Consider the following 25,598-nt stretch of genomic DNA (forward strand, 5'->3'; position numbering starts at 1 on the left):
CGGCAAGGAAAATGCACCAGATCTCACACATGGTGCATGAGGCTGGAGATGGAGACATCCATGACCCTCCCTGGAGAAAACCAGATTTTATTTTTTTCTTTCCCTTGAGCAAGAGCGAACCAATTCCCTCAGCAGCAGATGGGGCTGCAAGTCGAGAGAGAAGCGAGGGCAACCCCAGCACCATCTGTGTCTTTCTCTTAAATGCAACCAGAGCCCGCTGGCTGGTAATGAGGCTGGCCAGGAGGAATAAGGGCATCTCAAGTCCACCGTAGCCTGATGCAGCCTCAGCAGGCAGCACCCAGGGCTTCTCACTCACCTAGCCATGGCCACCATCCTGTGAAGTTTGGAACCTGGTGCCAGAGGGACTCGGAAGGGTCTGCCCCAGCCAGGGGCAGGCAGATGCACGGGGCAATGCTCTCGGCAATGCCCCCTTCATGCACATGACAGTCGCACATCTTGGTGACAAACACATGGCAGCACAGATGGTCTGTCTGCAAACGGGGCCAAAGCCTTGACTGCAAACACACGCAGCAGCAGCAGCAAGAAACAGAAACCTCTTGAAATCCCCCACCGCAGCCAGGATGGGGCGGAGCCATGACCCCCTCCAGGATTTCCTCTTGCAAAGGGGGAAATAACACTTGTCCTTCTAACCAGCTCATATTTTATTGTAAAGGGATCACAAAGAGGAGTTTGCAAAATGCAGGTGGAAGTGCAAAATCTGAGAAGAGCAGCAGGTTTCCTTCCCTCAGCTCCCAGGTTTGGAAAGTCCTTTTGATTTACATGGACTGAACTGCTTCCAGTTTGGGAGGAGTTGGGGGGGGGGGGGGGAGTACTTTTTCCCCAATACATGAGAAAAAAGGAGAAGTTTGGGGGCAGGAAACTGGGGCAAGAAAGGAAGTACATTGGGGACAGCTGTCCCCTTGATTTATGGCTTCCCTTTCTCCTGCTCTACGCTGAGTCACAGCCTCCACCAGGATTTCCTGAAGAACCCATCCCTGGAAGCTGTCCCAGGTCCCAGAGCACATCCCGGCTTCCCCACACCACCGGGACAGCCCATGTTACCCGGACCTCTCCGCTCCAGGCTCCTCCCAAAGCTTTTGGGGAAACGCGGCAGCACCCAGGGCTGGGTGTCACAGGGAAATCTGGCCCTGGGCAGGCGATTCTGTATCAGCGCTGGTTGCAAAGGCGTGGAGCTGGGTGCCATAACCACAGGACTGTACAAACACAGATAAACACAGGTCCGAGCAGCTTCCCCAGCTCTTGATGGATGGGGAGCAGCCGGCCATCACAGCCCCACGTGCTGGTTTCTGAGCATCGCAAGCCCCGCAGCCCCCATCCTCCCTGCTCTGAGCTATTTGGGCACATCACTTGCTTTTCTGGGTGCCTTTTAGGTGCCTCCTGTCCCTCCTCCACCTCCATGTCTCCCTCCTCTGTTTCAGCCCTCCAGGGTCTCTCGCTCTGCAGCAGCACAAGGGGGGCCAGCCCCGGTAAAGAGCTCAGACCAGCACTGCTGCAGACAAATCCTGGCTGCAGCCAGCTCCCAGTGCAGCACCCCAAACCCATAGGGTTGCCTTTCCCCCTCCTTTTACACCACAAGAAGGTTACAAGGTGTTATCAGCAAAGCTCAGCAGGTGGGACCGGTCAGGGTTGAAGGGGACAGGCAGCAATTGCCCCCCAGGGGTGGGCAGCCCTGGCTGTGGGCAGCGGAACACCGCCTGCTCCCCTATGCCTGATCTGCCTTTGCCAGCCTCATTAGAAAAGCTGGGGAAGCCCAAATTTTGCCCCAGCAAGGGGAAACACTGAGCATGCTCCAGGTAGTAGCAAGGCAGCCCTGAGGGGAGCTTAGCCCTGACCCTGGGGAAGAAATGAAGGGAGCCATAAAGGGACGAGTAGCAAAGGACCAAGGGGAGAACACAGACAAGGAAAAAATGGAAGTGTAAATAACTGTAAAGAATAAAACTCGGGAGAGAAAAGGACAGAGAGTCTAGGGGAGGGGCCCAGCACATTTCTGAGCCTGAGCTGGGGACCGCAGGCATGTCCAGATTTGCCGTTAGAGCTGACTATTGCCCAACGCAGCCCAGGGGGCTGAGTCAGGGCTAGGCACTGGCTGCACTGGGAAGGGCGGTGGCTGCGGGGTGAGGTTCATAACCACCCCGGCTCCTGCTTTGCCACATCGCACCGAGGCTGTGCTGAGGACCGAGCCCCCTCCTTGCACCCCAGCCATGGTGAGTGAATCGGGACAGGGAGGGAGAGGCAGCTCTGTAAGGGCAGGAGGGCGATGGGAGAGAAGCATTTCCCACAAGCGGCCCCAGAGCCGAAGGCGAAACATACTTTGGCCTGAGAAAGAGGAAATGGTGCCAAGGGCTGAGCTAAATCTCTGCCAGGGAGGGGGCCTGGGCACGAGAAGAGGGTGCCAAGCTAGAGAGGGAGGGCAGAGGGTCCCTACAGGGGTGGGGGACTAGGGGGTTGTATACGTGGTTGTTTCCTGACACCCCCTCCCCTCCTTTTTTCCTACTGATGTTTCTGATGCCCATTATCCAATTCGGGGCTACAGTTCTGCCTCCACTGTCCCGTCCCCCCGCCCCCAGCACCAGGGTAGGGGGTTGCAGAGGAGCCAAGAGCCGAGGACCTGTGGCTGAGGGCGGAAGCAACTCAGTTCCTCTCCCATTAACCAAAAAAGGTTGAACTGAGCCTCATGCAGTACAGGATGGGGCAGGGAGTCCCCTGGATGCTGAGGTTAGGCAGGGAAGGGTGGATTCCTCCCCCAGCTCTCCCTCCACTGCCCTTCCCCAAAGTCTAGAGCCAGGGGGAGGGGAAAGAGCCCCACATCCCCCACACCTCCCTCACCTTGCCCTATCCATCCCCACTGGAGAAGCCCATAGGCCAGCCCAGATCTGTTCCTGCCCGGAGGCAGTAGTTTGGCAAGCCAACTCTGCTCAAATTTTTCTCTCATGACTCAGAGTTTCTCCTCTGTCCAGACAGGACAGGGGGAGGGAAAGCAGGAGGCAGGCTTATCTTTCCAGAAAAGCAGCCCCAGCAAAGCCGTGATGGAGAGCACGGAAAAAACTAGCACATCGCTGTGGTTGCAGCGCAAGCTCTTCCCAGTCCAGGACGCTCCTCCGATGGGAACTGACATCTCCCCAGGGGATTTTCCATGAACCACTCCCCAAACCTCTGGGTCCTTCCTGCACCACAGTGCTGTGTCAAGGCATCAGAGAAATTAATACCAAAGAAAAATGCAGCTGGACAGGTTGGGCATAGGAGACTCCTCGAGGAAAGCAATTGCAGGAGGCCCCGCTCAGCCCAACCTTCCTCCAGAAATAGAGTCAGGTTCCTCTTCTGCAAGCCCAGAGCTCCCTGCAACACTCACCTGAACTTGCTCTTGGCTCCTGCAGCCCACGGAAACTGAACGCTGCATCGAGTCCCTGCTAGCAGTCTTCCAGCGGTACGCAGGGCGTGAAGGGGACAGCTGCACACTCTCCAAGAAGGAGTTCCTGGCCTTCATGAACACTGAGCTGGCTGCCTTCACAAAGGTGAGCAAAAATAGAGTCTCCCCTGGCATGCACTTCAGCCCCCGGGACAGCTATTAAAGCCTCTACCCCCACAAGCACCATGGGGTAGGCGATGGGAAGAGCTCACTCCCATCAGAAGCCAGAGCGTGGCCTGACAAGAGTTGGCCTGACTGAATTCTGCCTTCCTCTGCCAGTCCCTCTCCACTGGTGAGGGCAGGGGGGTTCTTTGCAGAGGGGCATCTTTGCCTCGAGGCAGACATCGATTCCCATCTCTTTGGTCTTTTGCAGAATCAGAAGGACCCAGGTGTCGTGGACAGGATGATGAAGAAACTCGATTTGAATAGTGACGGGCAGCTGGATTTCCAGGAGTTCCTGAACCTCATCGGGGGCATTGCGGTGGCCTGCCACAATTCCCTGCTTGTTAACACCCCTCGCCCCTAGACCTGGCTCCTGTGTCTCCCCCACCACTGTGAACATTCCTCAAAAAAGACCAATGCAAAGCTGGAAGCAGTGCCCTTAAGATGGGGACATCCCCAGTCCTCATTTTTATGTATAAAATAAAAGGTTTAAAATCCTAGCGTAAGGCATGGTTTTATTTCAGCATCATCAGTGAAGAGAAACCACTAGGAAAGCAGTCCAGCCACAAAGGGAGCAGGATCTCTAGGTCATGCATGTTCTCATCCTTGTCACTGCCAGAAACTACAACCTGCCTGGCTTTGGAGATCCTCCAGCCTGTTAAGTACCGTGGGGAAAGGTACAGTAATACTAAAGGGTACAACTACACAAGGTAAATGCAAAGACAGAAGCATTACCAATAAGGATAATTTGAGCACTGGCAACAGCAATTACACATTAATAATTGGCGGAAGCAGCCTCTGCTGGCATGATAAATTATTTCAGGACTACAGCCTCCATTTTCTGGAAACTTCAAAACCCACCAAGTCTGGTAGCTTAAGAGCACAAAAGAGGGAGGAGGAGGGGCTGAAAAGTCTAACGTCTCTTCTGTCTCAGCAAGGCCAACTGAGCTACAGAACAGGAAGATCAAGATGGTCAATGTACTTTATTCATGAGAGAAGCTGATTATTTTGAGAAACATTGCTAGGACAACAAAACAAAAAGTCAACACTAGCACTTGGATGCTGAGCTGTTCTCCTGCCACTTCCAATGGGAGCAGAGCTGCCCCGGAGCAGGGACAGGCTCTGTGCTGGCCCTGGTTCCAGACAGTGCCACATTCCTGTGAGAACCAGGCTTGGCTCTTCCTGCTGTCCAGGTTGCAGCAGGGTTTTTGAGCTCTTCTTTCAGGAGCCTAACACAAAAGGATACAAGAGGCAGTTGCTGCCTCTCAAGCAGTTTCTACAGAGCATGATGTGTGGTAACCAGGGCTCAGCAAGAGCCACCCTTTAACCTCTGAAAAGATTTTTCTTGAGATGATGGTACATAGAAACTTCAACATCAGCTGGATCTGGAAACAGAAGTGCAAGTTGCTACTACTTGGAAGCAGCTAAGAGTGTCACTACAGCATTCCTGGGTGGGGAAGAGCAGGTAAGACACAGCACAGGCATGGCTATGGTGAAGAGACTAGACTAAAGCTGGAATGATGGGAGGTGAAAGTTTCTGCACTGTGCTGTGAAACGAGACCATTTCCCTCTGATCTCACACCTCCCCAGGACAGGCATGCCCTAGCGGAACTGGAGTGGGCTGATCCGCAGCCCGATGACATCTTTGCCAATCTCCGTCACCTGAGGAATAAAAGGGAGATGATTAATGCTTAAAAGCAACTCAACAGCCCAACCCCGTGTGCAGCGTTCAGAGCCTAGACAGTTCTCAAGAACACATGCTGCTGATCACTGCAATGTCGGTCCCTGAAGGTAGCATTTAAACTACACAGTATTTCACAATTCCCAAACTGTTCCACCGCACATGCCAAGCCCTCCAACATTCAACTTCACCCAAAACCTATGCCAAGTTAGGGGCAAGCATGGGGGAAGCTGCTGGAGGGGACTCTCAAGGGAAACATCACAGGTTAGGAGTGGGTGGTAATAGACGTTGAGACTCTCTTACTGTAGTGATGCGGCAGATCTGCCCATGGAACTCAGGGCAGTAGCAGGCTCCGCTGAGTGGACACTTCTCCACGGGTTTGCCACGATAGATGGGTCGGTAAGAGGCAGCACAGATGTCAAAGGGGTTGTGCATGTCATAGTTGAGCTGGTAGGTGTCAGTGAGATTCTTCTCACATGCTGACAAGATCTTGCGAGTCTGCAAAAAGCAACCACATCGACCAGAGAGGCAGCTAGGAAGCAGTCCAAATAGGGTCTGCCACAGCAGGTATTTCTACACATGCACCTCACAGACATACCTGCTGGGCCACCTCAGGCTTTGGACCCAGCTCCAGCAGCCGACGAGCAAAAGCAGCAGCTGTCTTGAAGTTTTTGAGTTTGAAAAAGAGGTTGAGAGCAGTACGGAGCACCAAGATCATGTGGACAGGCTGCAGGTTGGAGTGGGTGAAATAGGCAGCCATCTGCATTAGGGAGAAGGAGGGAAAGTAGGGATACAATCACTACCAAACACGTAAATAACTGGATACCCTGAAAATGCTGCAAGAAACCCCTCCCAAGTAATCACTGCCACATCCACTTTAAAGGAGGAAATGGCCGAATTCGGGATTTCCAATGCCTTTTTAAACCTAAAGGCTACTTCCCCCTCATGGTGAAGAAATTTACAGAGTTTCTGTACCTCACAGATTCGCTTCTGCTGTTCCAGGGTCTCTTTGGGCAGCTTCTTTCGCTCAATCTCCATTGAGAGTCCTACAATATACTCCCGGCAAATGGCTATCAGCTGCTGGGCCTTTCAGAGAGGGAGACAGAGTCAGGCATTTGGCCTCCTGCCCCACAGGCACACAGATAACAGACCGAAGAGTATGCATCTCACCTCAGCAATCTCCTGCTTGTTGTCCACCACCAGCAAGGGCACACTGAGCAAGATGGAACGGAACTTCTCCACGGCCTCCTCAAATTTGCCAGCCGTAGTGAGCTGGTAGCACAGCTGCAAGCGCTGGATCAGGTCATTGAGTTTCAGTCCAATGGCAGGGAGGGCATTCTTCAAGCCAGCTTCTTTCCTGGGGGCACCAAAGAGGGGTTGGGTGTACAAATGGGACCACTACAGTGGCCAGCAGGAACACTCATATTGTCAGCTCGACTGAGATGTTTTGACCTAGGGCCACGCTGTTTTTCTTTGCCATTAGCTTAGCACAAAAGACATATGTGCTTCCATAATTCTGCCACCCACAATGCCCAGCCCTCTCTGCATTAGCGCAGGCTGGAAAGTCTGGCTCATTTTTCTACAGTGGCTTCCAGGCACCACTGTAAAAACAAACCTGTGGTTCTCTAGATACTTCAGACCAGCTTTGTCAGAGCCAGAGCATTAGTGCTAGAAAACACAGCATCCCAACTGCCTCACCCTGGATTTAGTCTCTAAAAAAACATGAAAGCAGTTCTTTAAAATCTTTACATCAAACAGCAGAAAAATCCCACTACAGACAGAATGCTCCCTATTTATATCCAGCAAACAGGAAGGCTCCTCCGATCACAACACAGGGAGGAGACATTTCTGGCTACAACTGTCAAGGAGTCTGGGAGGTATATGGCACAAGTTAAAAAGCACAGAAAAAGAGCTAACCCAATTGCTTACCAGTTGCGATGTGGGTATCCATACATGGTAGGGAGACATGGCAGGGCTTGGTAGGTTGTACGGCCACGGGCATAGGTCTGCAGGAACAGCTGCTTGTAGGGTCCAAAGTTTGTTACTCCTACCTGGTCATGGAGGAGCTGAAATAGACACATTGGTCTGCTGAGTAAATCTTGTCCAGGGCTGTACAAAGGTCACACAGACATCACTCAGGCTCACAGCACCTCTTATTTTATACCCAGAGAAAAAAAAATGCACAAAATGATTCACAAAAGGACACAAAATGAAGCTTCAGACTGGATCAGAGACAAAAGTATATGGGGACAAGGGCACAATCTTTTCCCTAGAAACTCCAGGGAAAACTTACTCTCATTGCTGTCTCAAAGGAGCCTGCCAGAATGTGGTCAACAGGAAGCTGAGAATTGTTACACCACACCTACAAGAATGGAAGGGGAACATATACAAGAGAAATTGTGTATACACACAGATTTGTCTTATCTATCCTTTATCATCCGTAACCCCCCTTAAGAAAGTCCCTATGCTGTGCTCACAGATGAGTGTTAACAAGAAGGACTGAACCCAAAAAAACAAGCGCCAAAGTAGAAAGTTTCTGAGAAAGACAGTCAAAGACTTGTGCCACTACCTGAGCTGGGCTGGTGCCCTTGGTGGGTGGCACAAAGAATCCATCCTCTGCTGCTCCTGCTGGACCAGCAGGAACATCCTGGGGGAACACACAGAGCAGTGATTAGTGTGGAAGTTTCCAGCACCCAGATGCAATGAGAGCTGGCCACAGCTGTGGTGACCAAGTCACTGAAGAAGCCCGTAACACATTTCCCCCACCACAACCACCACCACAAGCTGTCATTGCCTTCCCAAGTAACTACAACTGTGCTACTTAAGAAGCCTCCTAGAAGCCTCCTACCAGTTCAGGGGGAAGATCCAAATCTTCTTCAACTTCCCATCCACCTCCTTCTTCCTGGCCTTTACCTAAACCTTCCTCTCCAAAGCCTTCTCCAGCATCCACAAAGCCATCTGCACAGAGGGGGCAGGGGGGAAACAGTCAGAGCTCTTACACAGGCACAGACTTACACTTCTGCAAGAAAAACTCTTGGATTCACCCACCTTCATCCAGCTGCAACTCTGCATCTTCTCCCCAGCCTTCGGTGCCAACAGTGTCAATATCAATATCGGCAGCTAAGGCACCCCCTTTGCCTACAAAAAGGGTAGGATCCTTCATTGACAAATCTCCAAGTGGGTCAGGTGTTAAGCAAAGAATTACATTAGGCCAGCACCCTCCCCTCCAATTGTCAAGTCCTGTCTTGTGCTAAAAGGCCAAAGATTTGAGAGATTTGCTAAAGACGGTGTAAATGCCAAGCTCAATTCCAACATCTGCTGGTAACACACAACAAACCTGAGGTTAACAGCAACAGTTCAGGAACCACGGGGACAAACATCTCCATTTTGCATATCCCAGCTTAATGCAACTTTCCAAATACAAAGCAATACCTTTGCTAGCAATTGTTCCTTCGAAGAACCCCTTGGAGACAGTCAGCAATGGCCAGTTGGTATCCAGAGGCATGACAGGAGCAGGAGGCTGCAGCAGCTTTGCATTGTGATCAATGTCTGGAATCTGAGCAGAGAGGAGCAAAAAACAGTTAAAGGCCACATAAGGAAAATCCCATTCTTTGACCTACCCGCCTCCAAGCAGCACAGACAGTCTCAAGCCTGATAAGTGGCAACTGGAATGGAGATGGTTCCTCCCTCCCAGAAAGAAGCTGCCTAGCCAGTCACACTAACACCAGATCCCACTGTCATCCTCTTCCCAAACTCCAGAGCTCTTGAAGTAGAAAGCATTAAGTCAGTTTGCTAACCGTTTCCTTTTCAGTATCAAATGTTTCCTTCAGACTTTCAGCTTCCTCATCCAGACCATGAGTTGCAGCCGTGAGATAGGCCAGGGACTCTGAAATGAGATACAGCTAACGTGAGTGCGGGTTCTTCATTGCCTAGAGAAAGAAAATTTCTCATACCTGCATGCATGGCCACACTGTCACAAAGGAAAGATTAGCAGCATACCAAAGTGTAGAATCACACCTTTGGGGCTGTTACTGGATTTAGGACTAGAATGTGTAGGCAACAACTGATCATTTGAATATGCTCTACAGTTGATTCAGGTTTCCTGGATGGTATTCTAGCTCTTGGGTTACTTTCTGCTCATCCGATTCAGTTTCTCAGGTAAAAGATTATGATGATCTGTCTCCAGAGATTACTGTTCATCCCAACAACCTCCCCAGCTTCTCCCCAGACAACAGGGACACATGTTAGTCTGATATTACTCACTTTGCCCACAGTTCTTCAGGATCCTCACTCTCTCTGCCACATCTCCTAGATACAAGGCATTCTGATAGTGGCCACTCATATCTTTACGGATCTCAGCTAAACCAAAAGGAAAAAAAAAGTCACAATAGCTTTGCTGTTCTTAGCCTCCACTGTGATGCCACTCACTCCCTCTGGGAATGACACTCAGATCCTCTTTATCTCATCCTTCTTTGCCACCATCTTGCCACTCACCTATCTTCATCATCTTCCGAAGCTTCTCCAGATTGCCAGTGATGAGATAGAGGAAGGAAAGCTTATCAAAGTTCTTGGTGCGCTGGTAGCACATCTCCACAATCTGATGATTTCCCTGCAGCAACGCCACTTCTCCCAGTTTCTCCCAGCAATTCTTGTCATCCAGAGCTTTGGCTGCTTCCAGAGCAATCTAACAAGAGAACTGATGTGGTTACAAAGGCTTTGCAGAAAGCAACTTTATCTGCAGGCTTCTGTTGATAATGCCCGCGATGGAAAGCATGGGATTACAAGGATCACCGCACTAAATCATGCCCCTATCCGAAGGCCTGCACCTTAGTAAGGCTGCTGTCATCCTCAACTCTATCACCCTCGGCTAACACTTCTTCTTCCCAATATTCCTCCTCTTTGCAGCAAAAAGTAAGGTTTGGAAGCAATGCCCCAAAAGACGTGCCTTTCTCACAGCACCACCTGCTGCCTCACCTCAATGTTGCCACACTCCAGTGCCAGGCTGAAACGGGTCTTCTCATCCTTGACAAAGTGCAAGGCCACCTCTGGGTAGCCCTTTTTCTGCAGGTAGGCAATGATGGACTGGCCCACAAGCTTAGCATTTCTCACCATGTGCAGCACCTGCAAAGAAAAGGCCCAGGCACTGAAGCCGTCAACAACTTCCTTTACCCTCAGGTATATATCAAGGAAGAGTGCAGGGTTTCTTACATCTCCTCACCTCATCATACTTTCTGTTGATCAATGCCAGCTTGAATTTGAATTCTGTGGGATCAATCGTGAGGACCCTGGGGCGGCACTCTCTGTCCAGGCAGTACACGTTGTTCCCCTTCACACGGGTAACATAGATAGGCAGGTCCAGGGTGCGGATAATTCCATGATCCCTATGCCAACACAGCACACACATAACATGCACACCAACACAACACGTGCATGACTACATTCCCTACCTCAAAGAAGTCTCAACACTCTGTATGTTATTTTAGCCTGCATTATAAAAGCAAGCCCCAGTCAGAGGAACAGTGCAGCCATCCAGCCCAGCGATAAAAATACCAGCGCACAGGGTGAGCAACCAAACATGAGTATTTAGCTCTAGCTGTATTTGGGTACGTCCATGCTGTAACAGAAGTGCTGTTTCACAAGCACCAGCTTTGGAGTCTGCCAAAAAAACCCCATGGTAGTCTGCACAAGGCCTGCCAGTTCAAGGACTCAGCGCATGACTCCCAGACTCACCCGGTGGTGACAGCGTATTTGATGTGATTGCTGGTAGTATAGATGAAAACACCACTTTCATCCCAGGCACCGCTCTTGACACGGATGTTTTCATGGATGTTACACAGTGACTCCAGCTTTCTGTTGCAGATCATGATGGCTGGAGAGGAAAGCCAAAAGAAATAAGGCTAGGGAACCCTCTAAGGTTAAACACCTGCCTCTGAATTATGGCTTCTCTCTTCCATAGTCCCAGCAACAGAGACTATATTCAGAGTGTCAGACAATAAGGATATGACAGCAACCACAACTAAATTGTCACTATCTGCCTTTGCTTTATGAAAGAGATTAGCTGGATCATTCTGAAGAGCACAAGAAGCCCTCTGTTTTACAAACTTGTGGAAAGGTTTTGCTGAAGAGACAAAGTGGCAGGGCTCACACTGTGAATGTCTTCAGCTGCACCTTCACTGCTAGCCATGGCATTGAATGGTTTCTCTAGCAGGCCATGATTGCAGGGACACTGCTCCCAACCAAGGAAGGAGCTAGTGTGCTCTAGGATCCACGTGAAACACTGCACCCCACCACCACTTACCATGCTTAGCCAGCAGAGCTACATGGGACATGTCAGCTGACCAGATGACGTATTTCACCTTGGAGATCTTCACTGAGGCCAGAGTTCTGGGAAAGGACAGCACTGACATCAGAGAGTTGAACAATATCCCTCCAACAGCAAGCTCTATGATCAAGCTGTATGATAACTACCAGTGCTCAACACCCTGAACCCAATTTGCAGGTGCGCTGAAGCCCCTTTTTGCCACTCTGGAGCTATAAAATCATGAGGCAGAACTGAGTGTCTCTGCAGTCCAGTACAGCAAAACAAACCTCTCCCCATACCTGTGCAAAAACAAATATATTTGTATGACAATTGACTTCAAAACCTGGATTTCTGAGGGGGTTTTAGGGATAGATTTAACCAAACGAGGGAAATAAGGTATTTCCAAGCAGCATTTGCATTGTTTGATTTACTTGTAACTTTCCCAACAATTCTAGTAAGACAAAGGCATACAAATAAGGAAATGAGACAAGTTCTGGGACATAAGCAATCAACATAGACCGTATCTATCTGTAGATAATCCAGAACCTTCTCAAGCCTACCAAGATGGCCAAAAGCACCAGCTCCTTGCCTGTTTCTTTGTGGCTAGCAACACATACACCAGCACAAACATGCTGCTAAAAGAGCATTCTGAGCAGATATAAAACCTAAGGGACAAGACATCAGGCAAGCTTAGCTTGATTGAGTTTGGGGTTTTTGATTTCTCTCCACTTTTATAGCACCCAATTCTGTAGTCACGGGATTTACAAGGGTATGGCACACATCTCCCTGTGATCAATGGCACGATGCCTGCAGCATAAATTGCACCTTGGCTATGTTTACACTCTGCTCTTCATAACAGTTGTTAGCCGTGGTTTGGATCAGTCTGACAGAGCCTGCAGCTGATGCTAAATTCTGGAGTGCATTAATAGCTATTACTTGTCCCCAGAGGGCATACACCAGCAGGATTACAATATTAAAACTTCTCCCTGCAGACTGGATCTTACCGCTTCTGTTGCACGTCAAAGAGGGTGATGGAGTCTGCATCTCTCAGTAACAGGTTCCCTGTGCCAGCGTAGAAAATCTCATCACAGTTCGGCACCTGCACCTTCTTCGTGATCTCATTCTTCAGGTTTTTGATTAGGATCTGCCATTTGATAAGAGGAAATGTAACAGCACAGGACAGTTAGGTAGATTCAACAAAGAAATTTAGGTTTATTTTAACTCAGAAATTTTGTATAGCTGAATCTCAGTGACAAGAGGCAAAATAAGAGCTGCAGCTTTTCTCAAAGCAGGATCAGACTTTATCCTGCTAGAAAACCCAACCTCAAGTTTGCCAGGGTGCATACACAGTGTATCCTTCCTTTTCAGCCCCACTGCTGTCATTACTAGCTGGCTGATACAGTTTGCAAACCCCCTCTACAATGAGTATATGAACAAAGTAATATTAGGGAAAAGCGAGAGAGAACACAGTGTAGATAGAAAAAGGAAATGATGAAGTTGAGAGGGGTGAACGGCAAGTGGAGGAGGGAAAGGCAGGGAGGAGTAACAGAAAAGGCATGAAATAAATTTGAATTTACTAAGGCAAAAAACACCCTGAATTATTTTAAAAAAAAAAGAAAAAGAAAAAAAAAAAGAAAAAATACAATTCCTGCAAGGGGCAAAGAGCAAGACTTTTCTTCCCCTTCACATCAAGTAAATTCAAGCAGAGAAAACTTTCCATGACTGTCTTTCCCCCTTCTTTCTCCTATTGCACTCCACAAGTGAGAACAAAGAGCTTTATTAAAAATCTAACCTGTATTTTTACCATTTCCCCATTACTTTCATTCTGTGAAAGTGACCTGGGTGGCTTCACAGTCCTGTTCTGGTCAGCTTTTATTCCTGAACTCACCTGCTCTAGCAGGCTTCCAGCAACTGAGCTAAGATGTACTGTCAAAGAAGTTAAATAATATTTCAAATACATTTTCACTGTATTATATTTCTTCATGTACGTCTGCAGCCCACTCTCTACTGACAATGCTTTGCCAGTCTACTTGGATCTCCAATAATTCTGTTAACCCAATCTCCCCACTTTCCATCTGCATGCTTCCAAATGACAACATACCCTGTTAAAAAGATGACCCTATTAAGCTTGTCCCCTTACCGAATGCATGCGATCCAGGACTGCAAAGCGGTTACGAGCTACCCACACAGCTGTTAGCCCGGAGGAACGCTTCCCTTCAGGGGCTAGGGAGAGCAAAACGAAGGCAGTGAATAAAACCTCTGGCAGGCTCTTATGGCAACACATTAGTCAGTCTTGTTTGATCCCATCTTGGCTGTTGTAGCTGCTTCCTAGTAATTCATGTTTAACCTGAGGCTATTCAAAAGACTCATTTCCTCCCCTGATGTCCTTTCAGATCTCAGTGTGGCCAGCGCCAGCCCTTCTCTCCAGCCAAGGCACAAGACAAGTGGCTGTCTGTACCGCCAATGCCACTGCTTGGCGCTGAAGCAGGCCATCCTGGGCGACAGCACCGTCTGTCAAGCTAACGAGCAGAGCCTTGCTGGCCAAACGAACTGAGCAGCGAGGGTCCCGGCTTCAACGTAAGCCCCCCTCTCTCTCCCCCCCACAAACTGATATAACGAGCTGGAGGAGAAAGGCTGCACTCTCCCCAGCACGCAGCTGTTCTCCCAGTTTTAAAATGCTAATACAAACACAGCACTCTGCATGTCAGACAGCACAGGAAGAACAGTACTGCAGGATGTGTATCAGATGTGGAGAGGGCTTTTTGCAGCAGCGGAAGGGAACAGAGTGAGAGAGCTGCTGCTGGTTTTGGTAAAATAAAATTTTCTTTAGCTCTCAGCCCCTTTTCTCACCAGTCCTGCTGCTCAACCCAAGTGTTTTTGGAGATTCACGCGCTAGACCAAGCACTACTTCACCAAGCATAGTGCCATTTGTGGCAGATCTACATCCTAACAAATGATGATTTAAACCTGACTGGCTTGCCCCTCAGCCCTCATTTAGTACCCAACACAAGAAAGACTTGTCCGAATTCAATTCCCAGCTCTGCCTGGGGTTTTCTGATGGCAACTTCAACTGTTTTTCTGAACTTCCACAATGCAACATTTTTACTGGCTTTAAGTCTTTAACGCCGACTGTAGATCAGGCAGAAAATGATTGAAATATACTACCCAGAAGACTGTTAAAGAGTGACAAGAAAGCTTCCCTTGTAGGTCAGGTAAATAAGCTGAAGGACATGAGGATGACAACTCCAAGGCACGTGTTAAATACCTACATTATAGTCCTGGGAGATCATCAGAAGGTTGCACACATAACAGCTTGTTGGAGAAGATACCTACCAACCAGTAGAATTTTATGCTATTCTTGAAAATGCACTAAAAGTGCATGGTTTTCATGAGGCCTAGACATTTCTTCCTCTGCAAGAAGAATATCCCCTTTTCCTCATTTAAAGGGTCACAAGCTGGGTGTCCCCAGACAAGTCAGCATTGAACATCTCAATCAAACTAAATATTTGAAAAACATTCAGTAACATTTAATCTATGTAAAGTTACCATAAAGCTCCCTTTCTCTTTCTCTCTCCAAATACACCTGCTGACTGTACTCAGCAAAGAAATCCTCCCTTCATTAGACCCACAGAAATCAATAAATCGATGAATAAGTGAGCTGGATTCCAGTCTAACTCATTCATCACTCCCACTCATTTCAAAATCTTTACTGCTGTGACGACAGAGGCAGGAGGAACCAGCTGGAGTTTCAGATCCCAAATGGAATTCATAGTTAGGAGAAAGAATTATTTTTTTTTTCCTAAATCATGTTCTGATTTGTAAATTGCACAAAACTGATCTGGAATTTGCCGAGAGAAAGAATGACTACTGGCACCCTGGCATTGTCATTTTTACAGCCACTTTTCAGAGTATAAAACCTCTTAGAACAAAACATATCTGGTTAAAATCCATCTCTGTCGACAAGCCAGGAAGGCTGCCTGCTGCGTTGAAAGGGAAAACAGAAAGTTCCTAATAACAAAATTATAAAATATATATTTGTAGCAGTAAAAGTTTGAGATGAACATGAATTTTTCAAGTCAGTGTAGTGTGATATAGTGAGCAGGAAGCCTGCCAAATGATGTGTGCTGCAGGGGCATTGGGAAACACAGAGAAAGAGTCCAACAAGAGAGGCTTAGAGAAAAGAAGCTTTTTTTATATATAAACACACACAGTTGGAGAGCGGAGGAGGGGACAGCTACATAGTAATAAACATGCACAAGGACTAATGTGAAATAAGAAATGCCTACCATCCGGATTCTGGGAGTCTGCATCCTTGGGAATGGTGTATAGGTCATAAGTACTGTTCTCTAAGTTACTGGCTCTCTGCAGAGAAGGGGAAAAACCCATTTTGAGATAGGATTTCACAGAACCAACATTCACAGCCTCATGGAAAGTTCTTTAGCATATTATGCAGCAAAACTGACTTACTGTGCAGAGAAGGACGGCGTTCTCAGCTGGGTTGTATGACATATTGAACACAGGGAACTTGGAACCACTGAAGAAAAGAAGAGTCATGAAGAAAAGAGAAAGTTAGAGTGGACCAAGATTGTTTCTACTAAAGTCATCTTCTGGTAAATGCTCTTCATTCTCTGAAATATACCAACTACCAGAAAAGCTCCATTTTGATTAATTTCCTGAATCAAAATCATTTGGAAACACTCTAAGAGCTTGAGCATTTCCTGAATGAAAGAGCTGGCCCTTCAGCTTGAGACTTAAAACTAATTAAAAAAAATAAAATTATATCTATGCACAGATAAAAATTGACCTAAAAAACTTTTTGTAGGCTTTGGAAGTTCATCTGACAGAAGAGTCAGCTGAAACTGAAGTATGCGAATACAATAATACAACCTATCTGTAAGCAAGAAACTAACAAGGGATTCAGGATACTGGCAACACCTCTTGTAAAACAACGAGCACCATCTCCTACCTTCGCAGCTGCATGACAGCAACATCTTTTGAACTGTTGAAATCAAGCTGGCGGAGGAAACGGTCCTTCACATAATACAGCATGTTCCCATGCACAGCATAAGCAGGCCTCTCACGCTCCAGTTTGAATACAATCATGCCACCGTCATGGCCTGAGAAAAGGCGTGCAAGAATTCAAACGTGAATTAAATCCTGTGGGTTTTTTTCTCATTATGAAGATGACACTACCAAGCCCTTCAAACCAAGAAAGAGCCAACAAAAATCATAACCAATGACTGGAGCCATGTCTGCTACACCTCAGCCTGACTGAATTAAGTAATTCCTCCTAAAGGCCCACACCCCTTTAGGCTTCTTAATAAATCTAAGATCTGACGCTCTTCTAGAAACACTTTGCCTTGCTGTCACGCATTTCTTTAAGCGTTAATAGTCCAGCATGGGTTCCCCTAGGATCTATCCCAACCCTTCTTAGCCTTAGAACATTTAGCTAGTTAATGCAGAGCCTATCTTGTTCTAGCTTTGAACTACAGCTGATACAATGAGATTGTGCTCTAGTAAATAAGGATCTTTTTCCCCACAATACATTTAACAAAAGCATCTGCAAGTCAGTGTGTTCTGCAAAGTGTGCTAAGAAAAACAAATCCTATATGGATTTCCTATATGGAAAACGTTTTCTCTTCACAGCAACCTATCAGACACTGAGTAGGAGCTTTTTTTACCTGCAGCAAAGAGGTTGAGGTTGGGGTGAGCAGCCAATACCCAAAAGCGATCATGATCACGCCGAAAGGTCTGGACACCTGTGCTAAATGTGCAATAAAAGGAATAAAGAATATAAACAAAATGGAAACCTTGGCGTAAACTTCAGTTTCCAAAATGAAGATCCTAAGTTTTGCCATCCAGACCATCTCCAGCATTCAGCACAAGTCGTCCACAGAGCATAAAAATACTGCATTCAAAGCCTTCTGTCAAATAATATATTCTCATTTAACATATTTGCAGCAGCAGTATCACTAGACAAGTCAGCCCTCTTCCACTTGCTTTCAGACAATTAAAAGCCTTGCTCTTAACATGTGTCTCAAAGGGACAGAGAATGTGAAAAACACGGCTTCTCATTCATGAATTATCAAACACTATAAGAACTGCTAGTGTTCGGTTTCTCTAAGAATAACTGTAGGTCTTTCATACATGTAAAAACTTTTGTAATAAGATTGAGTCAGATGCTTGACAAGCACTAACCGTTTAGACATATCCCAGACACGGATACTCTTGTCTTCTGAATTGCTGAGTATTAGCTCCTGCCGTGGGTGAAAGACAGCGCACGAGACATTGTTGTAATGCCCCCGGCAAGTGTCAACCTCCCAGGCCTTCGATTCTAACAAGAAGTGGAAAAGAATGAGGAAAATAACACTTAAGCAGGTTAAGCTCTGCCATAGCGGAAGCAGAGCAAGTGCTTTATTATAAAGCAAACTGCATCGGCCACTAGTTACTATACCATTCTCTGCAATCATCACCAACGCTGCTTGGGATTATTTACCACTCTATCATACAATTTTATTATTATTATTATTACATTTATCACCTCTCCCTAACCACTACCACAGCTCACCTAAGAGAGACAGATAAGCTAGATTACTAAAGAGGTGATAAGAATTGTATATAGTTTAGTTGGACTGAGCTGACAAAAGCACAACCGGTCCTGATGGAGGGCTTCTGGCTCTCGAATAATCTCCATGTCTTACATATTCAAAAAACTTCACAGTCAAGTTTTTGTACTCCTACAAACTTCTGCTCAGCAGTGCATGCAAACCAGAAGAAGCTAGAAGTGTTCGCTAGAGAACTGAGCTCTCCTCAAATTGCAAAAGCCAACGCTGCTTGGGATTATTTACCACTCTATCATACAGACACATTTGCAAAGTGTAAATTACCTCCAGGTTCAGCCTACAGATATTCAAACATAAATTTCAACTCTTAACCCCCTTCTCCCTGTGGGCTCCCCCTGGAGAATCCTCTTACCATTCATCCGCCAGATCTTCACTTGCCGATCATCAGCTCCCGACACAATAAGTGGCATTGTAGGGTGGAAGGCAGCCCAGTTCACCCCACGATCGTGGCCCTACAGGCAAAAAGAAAACAGTCACTCGAAGCAATCTGGTGACTGAATGGAATGAGCAAAGGAAGGACAAAGCAACAAAGACTGCAGACAGGCTTGCCAAGACACAGCTTTCACTGTTTTTATACACCATGTTGCTCATACCAAATGCTTACAGATAGTAAGATTATAGATGCCCACAATAATAAGCTTTGTGGATACCGTTCTTCACCAGTAGAGCAAAGCTGATGCTCAGCAGCAGAGCAGCACTGCTTCCTAGCTTTAACAAGCCATTACAGAAGGCTGTCTCTACCATAATCTCCTCTGTTGCTTCCAGTAACACAAGGCAATAACATCTGCTATTTAACCGTGCTTTTGGCTGTACAGAGAAAACTGTATCTGTTTGGTTACAGTGCAAACATCTCCAGATTTCAGATTTTAAACTCAGAAAAAGTAATGCTGTAATCTAAAGAGCATATAACTCTACAGAGCTGAGTCAGGTGTTTCAACTCTTTTCTTCCTCTGCTGTTTTCCTGGGCTTTTAGAGGACCATTTGTGTTACAGAGATTTTGCTAAATAAATCTGAAAAGGTTGTACTGCACACACACATTGACACTGTACCTCAAGAACGTGCTTCACAACCGCATCCGTTGTTCCAAACAAATCCACCCCTGTTATTCCCCTGACATCCGATTCCACAGCTCCAGGGGACAGGTTCTTCTTCCTTAGGCCTTGTGGAACAAAGAGGAAGGAGAAGCAGGGGTGGAGGAAGCAAAAATCATATTATCAAGACAATGTTTCTAATTTAGCAACAAGTTGAGCGCTCTCCCTGTGCTGGGAACTTGAAAGAGGGTGAGAAACATCCAGGACTCCCTTCCACTTCCTCCAAAAGCTCAAGCTCTGATTAGACACACCAAAAAGAAAGTTTGCAATGCAGCAAATCGTACAAAGGATCACCTCAGCTCACTGGGACACAGACAGCAGCACCTCAGCAAAGGAGGACCAACGCATTCCGATTTTTCTCCCTCTGACCCCTTTGCTAATCTAAGCTTGCAACTTTCAGGACACTTTCACCCATGCCACTTTGATGACCTCTTGGTTATGGATTTGAACAATCTGCCTGGACACAAAATATTTTCTGGAGCTAAAACTGTATGAAATAAAGACTGTTCCCAATTCTGAAGAAAACTAAGTCATCCAAGTTAAAACAGACCTGTATGTGCTGTCCTTCATTAAAACCCAACAGAACACAATAGGGAAACTGAGAATCGGGAAAAGCTTCTCCTCCAACAGTGCACAGGGAAAAGACTGTACATGTAACACTCTAAAACAAAACTTAGAAAATGTACTTTTCCATTTAAGTACTTGGCCCAAGGATGCTACCATGAAATTTATCAAGGATAAGAAAAAATTGTTTAGGATAAAAGGAGAATTGCACTGGTGTGGATCCCAAGAAAGAGGGAAATGTAAGAAGAAAACAAACAATACTGAAGACAAAAAATTATTATTTTCTTGTTGCAATTCTGATTCCCAAACTCCTCATGGATTAACAGCTCAACATCTCAACAGCCTCTCTGGCAAAGTTAGTCTAATGAAACCAACATGTTAAGCAGTGTCTCACAGCAAAGCACAGATGCTCAGCGCACTGAGTGAGGTGCACACACAGATGGCCCAGGTAACAGTGAAAGACTTGAATGGCTGAGTAGATACTTCTACAAAGCTGACACAAAGTACCCCAGAAAGGAGGAATAAAACATCCATAATCCAAAAAAGATGAGTGAAGAAACACCAGACTTTTGGAAGGGAAAACACTTGAGCCTTTGACAAGCCAGTGAAACAGGACTGGGACACAAGTGAAAAATTTCTGGCATAACTGCACAAATTGAGAGGAAAAGCAGGACACTCACAGAACACACCAGCCTCCTGTGTTGCTCTGGGGAGGGAGCAGGGACAGAAAAAGGACTTGTGGCAGAAAGGCAGATATTAGGCATTCTGAGGTCAACTGTTAAAAAAAAAAAATCTGAAAAGGAGACTCAGCTCATGCACACAAGCACTCAGGAGAACAGGTATTAAAATAACCAGAGTGAAGGGGCAACATGCTCACTGTGAATGACAAGTTGCAAGTTAGGAGAGAAAGAAAGCAGACAGTGCTTTGCAAATTCTTTTGGTCTATTCTCTTATTCAATGGAAACTCTTAAAGAGGGCTCTCGGGTGCAGACTCTTTCATTGCTGGGCTCAGATTCTTTCCTGCCCCTGTAATCCATCCACATTCAGTGGGTAATCAGAGAAGTGCAGTGGAAGCTGAAGTTGTACCAAAGGTTTTGCCAGCCATCACCATATATCCACTGAGGGTGCTCAGAGAGAGGCAGTCTAGGTCTACAGATGCTATCTGGGGACTCTCAGCTCAGGTCCTCCCAGTCCCAGGGCTTCTCAACATTGCCAGCCCAAACCTTCAGGTGATCCTCACTTAAGCTGGTCATCCAGATCGACTAAACAGAGCCCTGACAGAACAAGGGAGTTTCCTGCCAAGCATCAGACGTCAACATTTGCCAACCATGAGTAAGGTTAAACAGGAGTTGGTGTGTGATGTTAGAGCACACACAAAAGCAGTCTGATCAGGGTAAGACCACTAAGACCCTCCTTGGGGGTTAATACTTATAAAGAGACAGAGGAAAAACAGAAGATTATTTTGTAGTTTCTGCAGGTTAATATCAGCGTCATGAGCAAGGACTTCATTCCACAGCATAGGTGAATAACACAACACAAACGTTCATGCATTTTAATATATCTAAACAAGCTTATTCTGACTGCATTCACACAGTCTCTCTCAGGAGATTAGCAGGAAACAGACCCTTTAACCTTGAGCATACTTGTTTTGCATTGAAGATCCTTTTGCAGCAGGTTTCAAACCAAGGAGCACTATCTGTATAGGAATTCAAAGCAACAGGGCCATCTTCACATTCTGGTGCCCAGTCTGGGTCATGCTCCTCATCCCTCACACTCTCTGCTGAGGGTCACAGTTTGGGGAGGAGGATTTTGCAATGTGACCTTTAAACTCACTTAACTGAGGGCATCAAAGAACCAGTGCTCATAATCCCAAAACCTGCTGAAAAAAATCCCCACTGATGTCAGCAGAAGCTGCAAGTTAATAGCAGCACTTAGAAATGGAGTTAAAGCTCAACACCAAATGATGCTCTCTATGACTAGGATTATGTGCACAACAGACATCAGACAAAATGGGGGAATAACCCTTCCCAGGAGACTGCTAGAGCCAGAACAGAATCCTGCTAAGGACATAAGTCATTTGGGGGAAAAACTGGGGAGTGGAATTGTATTTTGAATCCGCTTCTCGACTCTCTGTAGGTTTTTCCACACACTAGTATTCTCACAGTGTCATGTCTGACTGGAGTGACAGCTGAGTCAATAATTCACCATGTCTCTAAAACCCCTCATCACATATCAGCTGAGAAAAAAAGATCTGTACTATCTCCAAACCAATTTCGCAGCTGGAACTCTGCTGAGAGAGAGTGTTTGTGGGAGAATGCAGCAGCAAAGCTTAGTGGCAGAATAGCTGTTAAACTCCCCATGCTGGCAGTACAGACAGGGGGACAGGTTTTAAATAACCAGGATGTCCTGTCCCCAGCCCCCACTGTTGACACAGCTGGCCATGTCTGAGCGTGTACTACAAACAACACAGTGTGCCCAACCAAAACTGCAATGGTGAGAGCGGCAGGTCGGATGAAGCCTGTCTCTAGAATAGTTTATGCAGTAACACCACCAGTATTGCCCCTGCCAGCCTCCCACCCATCCCTTATCTCCATCTAATATTTTCTCCATTTCTAGCTTTTCATTTAGGGATTATATTTCATTCCATTAAGTCACCTTGTGGCCTAGGTGACTAGGCCTTTCTATAACTAAGAAACAGCTAAGATATCAGCAAAGTACTTTGGAGTTTTGACTTGCAACTCCTGCCCTGATCTTTAGGCCACACTTCATTTTATGAAATTGACAAGCAGACTGAAAAAGCTGAAAGAATCCCTAATAATATTAACTTCCTGTCACCACCCACAACTAGGCTACAAAAAAAAAAAAAAATCCAAACCCCAAAAAACCAAAACCCAACAGAGGCCTTTTTATCCTTCTCTCAGAATGAATGACATATTGCTGTCTCCAAGAGTTTTTCAAGGGGATATAGGTGGTCCAGAAATTTCTAAAATCCTCCTACAAGTCTGTCACATCTGCAAAGCTGGTCAGTTGACAACACTATTTCCCTTCTGACAGCAATACTTGTTGCCTATATTGGCTATAAAACCAGACTGGGAGATTAGGTTGCAGAATCTCCATCTTTAGAGGGTTTTTTGGCTGCACAAAACTACAGCTCACCTCATCTACTGTTGCAGAAGACTTGCTTCAGCAAAAGGGTGGACTAGATGATGCCCAGAGCTCCCTCCCAGCCAATATCCTATGACTTCATGGCAGCTGAGGGGAATAGGTCCCCATCAATAGAGAAATCTTAATTTTCTCCTGAGGCTTCTCCAGTCAACAGGCTCTCTTCCTGCTCTCAGATCCAAACCCCTCTTTCCTGCCTCAGTTGGCTTTCAGCAATTGCAGTTTTGAAGTGGGCTTTGCCACTGGGTACCCCCTTGATCTGGGCAGCTCACCAGAAATATCCCAAACGCGCACAGTCTGATCCAAACTGGCTGACACTACCAGGTCCTCAGAGGGGTGAAACTGGGCACACATCACATAGTGGTTGTGTCCTGTCAGCACACTACAACAGAAAGGACAGAAAATACCATATGAATATAAGATATATTAATACACATTCCAATCTGCACCAACAGCAGTAAGCTCAGTCTCGGGTAGGATGATGAGGAATACAGGATTGCTAAATAAAAGCTACTCTTCACAAGTTAGCATGACTGAACACTGAGCACATCTGTTTTTACATTCAAGGGTCAAATTCTGATGTCAATAACTTCAAAGGCTCAGCACTGACATGTATGATTTTAACCTCAAAAATCTTTCAACCAAACACGTGAATTTATGAATACAAGTCTAGTGGCATCAGAATAAACAAGCAAAAGACAAGACTGACGGAAATATTCATAACTGATATCAGTTCTATTCCTTCAACTAAGCACAGTTTCTGCTTGAAAACAACAGACAGCTCGTCCCCAAACCATGCAGTTATTTTTTAAAGCAACCATTGATTTTACCAAACACAAGTTCTGGACTGCCAGTTCCAAACCCGAATGGTCTGGTCATCAGAAGCACTCAAGATCCAGGGATATTCCTAAAAAGACAAAGTATTCTGTATATGAAGTAATACACACCCCAGACATTCCCTCCCTACATGGTATTTTCCAACTGTCCCCAGGTATGACCCTTTTTAAATCTTATTTAAGATCTTGGAGGCAGAATTTATGCCTCTTACACCTCTACAGAAGGCCACCATATCTGGAGCGCCCTTATACCAGCAAGACCAGCACAACTTCTTTAGCAAAGGTTCCCAACCAGGGGAACAAAAGAGATTCCCTTTCACACACAAAGGGAGCAGACACCCATCACTGGGGTAAGGACAAGAGGAGCTTACATGGTGGAAGAAGGTAGTGCGAATGTAATCCAAGTGCCCGAGCAGAGTGAAGAGACAACGGCGCAATTTGTAATTCCAGACCTGCACAACACAGAAGTAGAACAATGACGGTAGGTGCTGCCGCCTGCTAGATTTTTTGTGTGCATTCTCACATTTCAGTTCACCGACAAGCCTCTCTCTTCCATTTTAAAATGTGTTTCTAATGCAAGCTACAACGAGACTTCAACTCGCTGCAGTTAACTCTAAGGTTCCGGAAACAGGAGAATCGCAATTGCCAAACCCTGTTTCCCTCACACACACACTCTTTCTCATCTTTTAACTGGTTTCTTTGCACATTCCCTTCCCTGAATGATGCCTTTTAGAGAACAAGTGCTAAAGGGGTAAAATTTTACCTTTATTTTGTAATCATCACCTCCAGAAACAAACAGAGGCTGCTGTTTGTGGAAATCAATACCTCGAACAGGTCCTACAAATAGGAAGAGCAGGTTGGACACAGCAAGATGGCTGACAGCTGAAGCAGTCCCTTGTACCACTTAAAGACTACAACTTGCATTCCTCCTCGCTCCTGTTGCTATTGATAAATTAAGAGCTTCAAAGCAACAATAAAGACTCATGTAACAGTCTGACATCTCACCCCCAAACCCATTCCTTTCCATCAAGATGCCTGCAGCAACCCACCGCAAAACATCCAGGCCCTTCAGATCTGTATTTACAGGTTCATTTTCATACCAAAAATAAAACTACTACCCCACTTTATGCATGTGCAAGCAATGTTCAGAGCCAGCAAACTGGCCACAAAAAAACACAGGCTAAAACTGAGAGGCTCTGAAGCCAAACACGCAGAGGCCTCAGTAACACTTCAGCAGAGCCACCCTTCCTCCTCTCGCACCCCGATTTTCCTCCACATACAGGTCTCAAGACCTCCCCCCAGCACACTGACCGTCGTGCTCATCGAATTTGTCGATAAGGGTGCACATCCGATAATCCCACAGCTGGATAACGCCATTGTGCAGGCTGGTGAGGATCCACGGCCGCTTGGGGTGAAAGCTAAGCCCTGCGGAGGTACAGAGATGTGACAGCGAAGCCTCCGCGCACTTGGGAGCCCAGAGGCCCGGAGCAGCCCCGGTGGAGCCGTTCGCCCCGTCGCCCACCCCGTCCCGCTCAGGGACTCCAGGGGCGGGTGGGAGCTCCCGGCACGGCCTCCCCAGGTCCCCAGGGGCTCCCAGAACGGCGCGAGCCCGGTGCCGCTATTACCTTTCACCCGGGCCGACTTAGTCTCGAACTTGGTCAGCATCGCCCTCCGCCCCGGCCCACGGCGCTGCCACCTCCCCAGCCCTCCACGTCAGCGCCCCGGAAGTGCCCCAGCTAACTTCCGCTTCC

The 25,598-nt window shown here is 46.8% G+C and overlaps 2 protein-coding genes across 2 annotated transcripts; one reads left to right on the forward strand and one right to left on the reverse strand.

The window, feature by feature from the left end:
- The first annotated feature begins 1,963 nt into the window (after window positions 1–1,963).
- On the forward strand, window positions 1,964–4,089 carry S100A11 (S100 calcium binding protein A11). Its single transcript, XM_075040874.1, has 3 exons — window positions 1,964–2,225; window positions 3,396–3,533; window positions 3,801–4,089. The coding sequence occupies exons 1-3, from the start codon at window positions 2,223–2,225 to the stop codon at window positions 3,951–3,953; spliced, it is 294 nt and encodes a 97-aa protein (XP_074896975.1). The 5' UTR covers window positions 1,964–2,222; the 3' UTR covers window positions 3,954–4,089.
- A 464-nt stretch (window positions 4,090–4,553) lies between these two features.
- Window positions 4,554–25,598, reverse strand: COPA (COPI coat complex subunit alpha). The gene is made up of 33 exons (XM_075040873.1): window positions 25,473–25,598; window positions 25,159–25,272; window positions 24,611–24,684; window positions 24,219–24,299; window positions 23,842–23,918; window positions 23,284–23,393; window positions 19,244–19,353; window positions 18,547–18,646; window positions 17,770–17,905; window positions 17,253–17,335; window positions 16,538–16,688; window positions 16,039–16,105; window positions 15,858–15,933; window positions 13,712–13,794; window positions 12,576–12,715; window positions 11,569–11,654; window positions 11,001–11,139; window positions 10,489–10,651; window positions 10,245–10,391; window positions 9,765–9,954; window positions 9,534–9,629; window positions 9,068–9,156; window positions 8,703–8,826; window positions 8,319–8,408; window positions 8,119–8,228; window positions 7,840–7,917; window positions 7,564–7,632; window positions 7,200–7,336; window positions 6,441–6,627; window positions 6,246–6,356; window positions 5,869–6,030; window positions 5,574–5,768; window positions 4,554–5,251 (listed from the first exon to the last, which is right to left on the reverse strand). Exons 1-33 carry the CDS (start codon window positions 25,510–25,512, stop codon window positions 5,192–5,194), a joined length of 3,675 nt encoding a protein of 1,224 aa, XP_074896974.1. The 5' UTR covers window positions 25,513–25,598; the 3' UTR covers window positions 4,554–5,191.

This window comes from Buteo buteo, chromosome 11 (assembly GCF_964188355.1).
Source record: "Buteo buteo chromosome 11, bButBut1.hap1.1, whole genome shotgun sequence".
NCBI classification, from domain to species: Eukaryota; Metazoa; Chordata; class Aves; order Accipitriformes; family Accipitridae; genus Buteo; species Buteo buteo.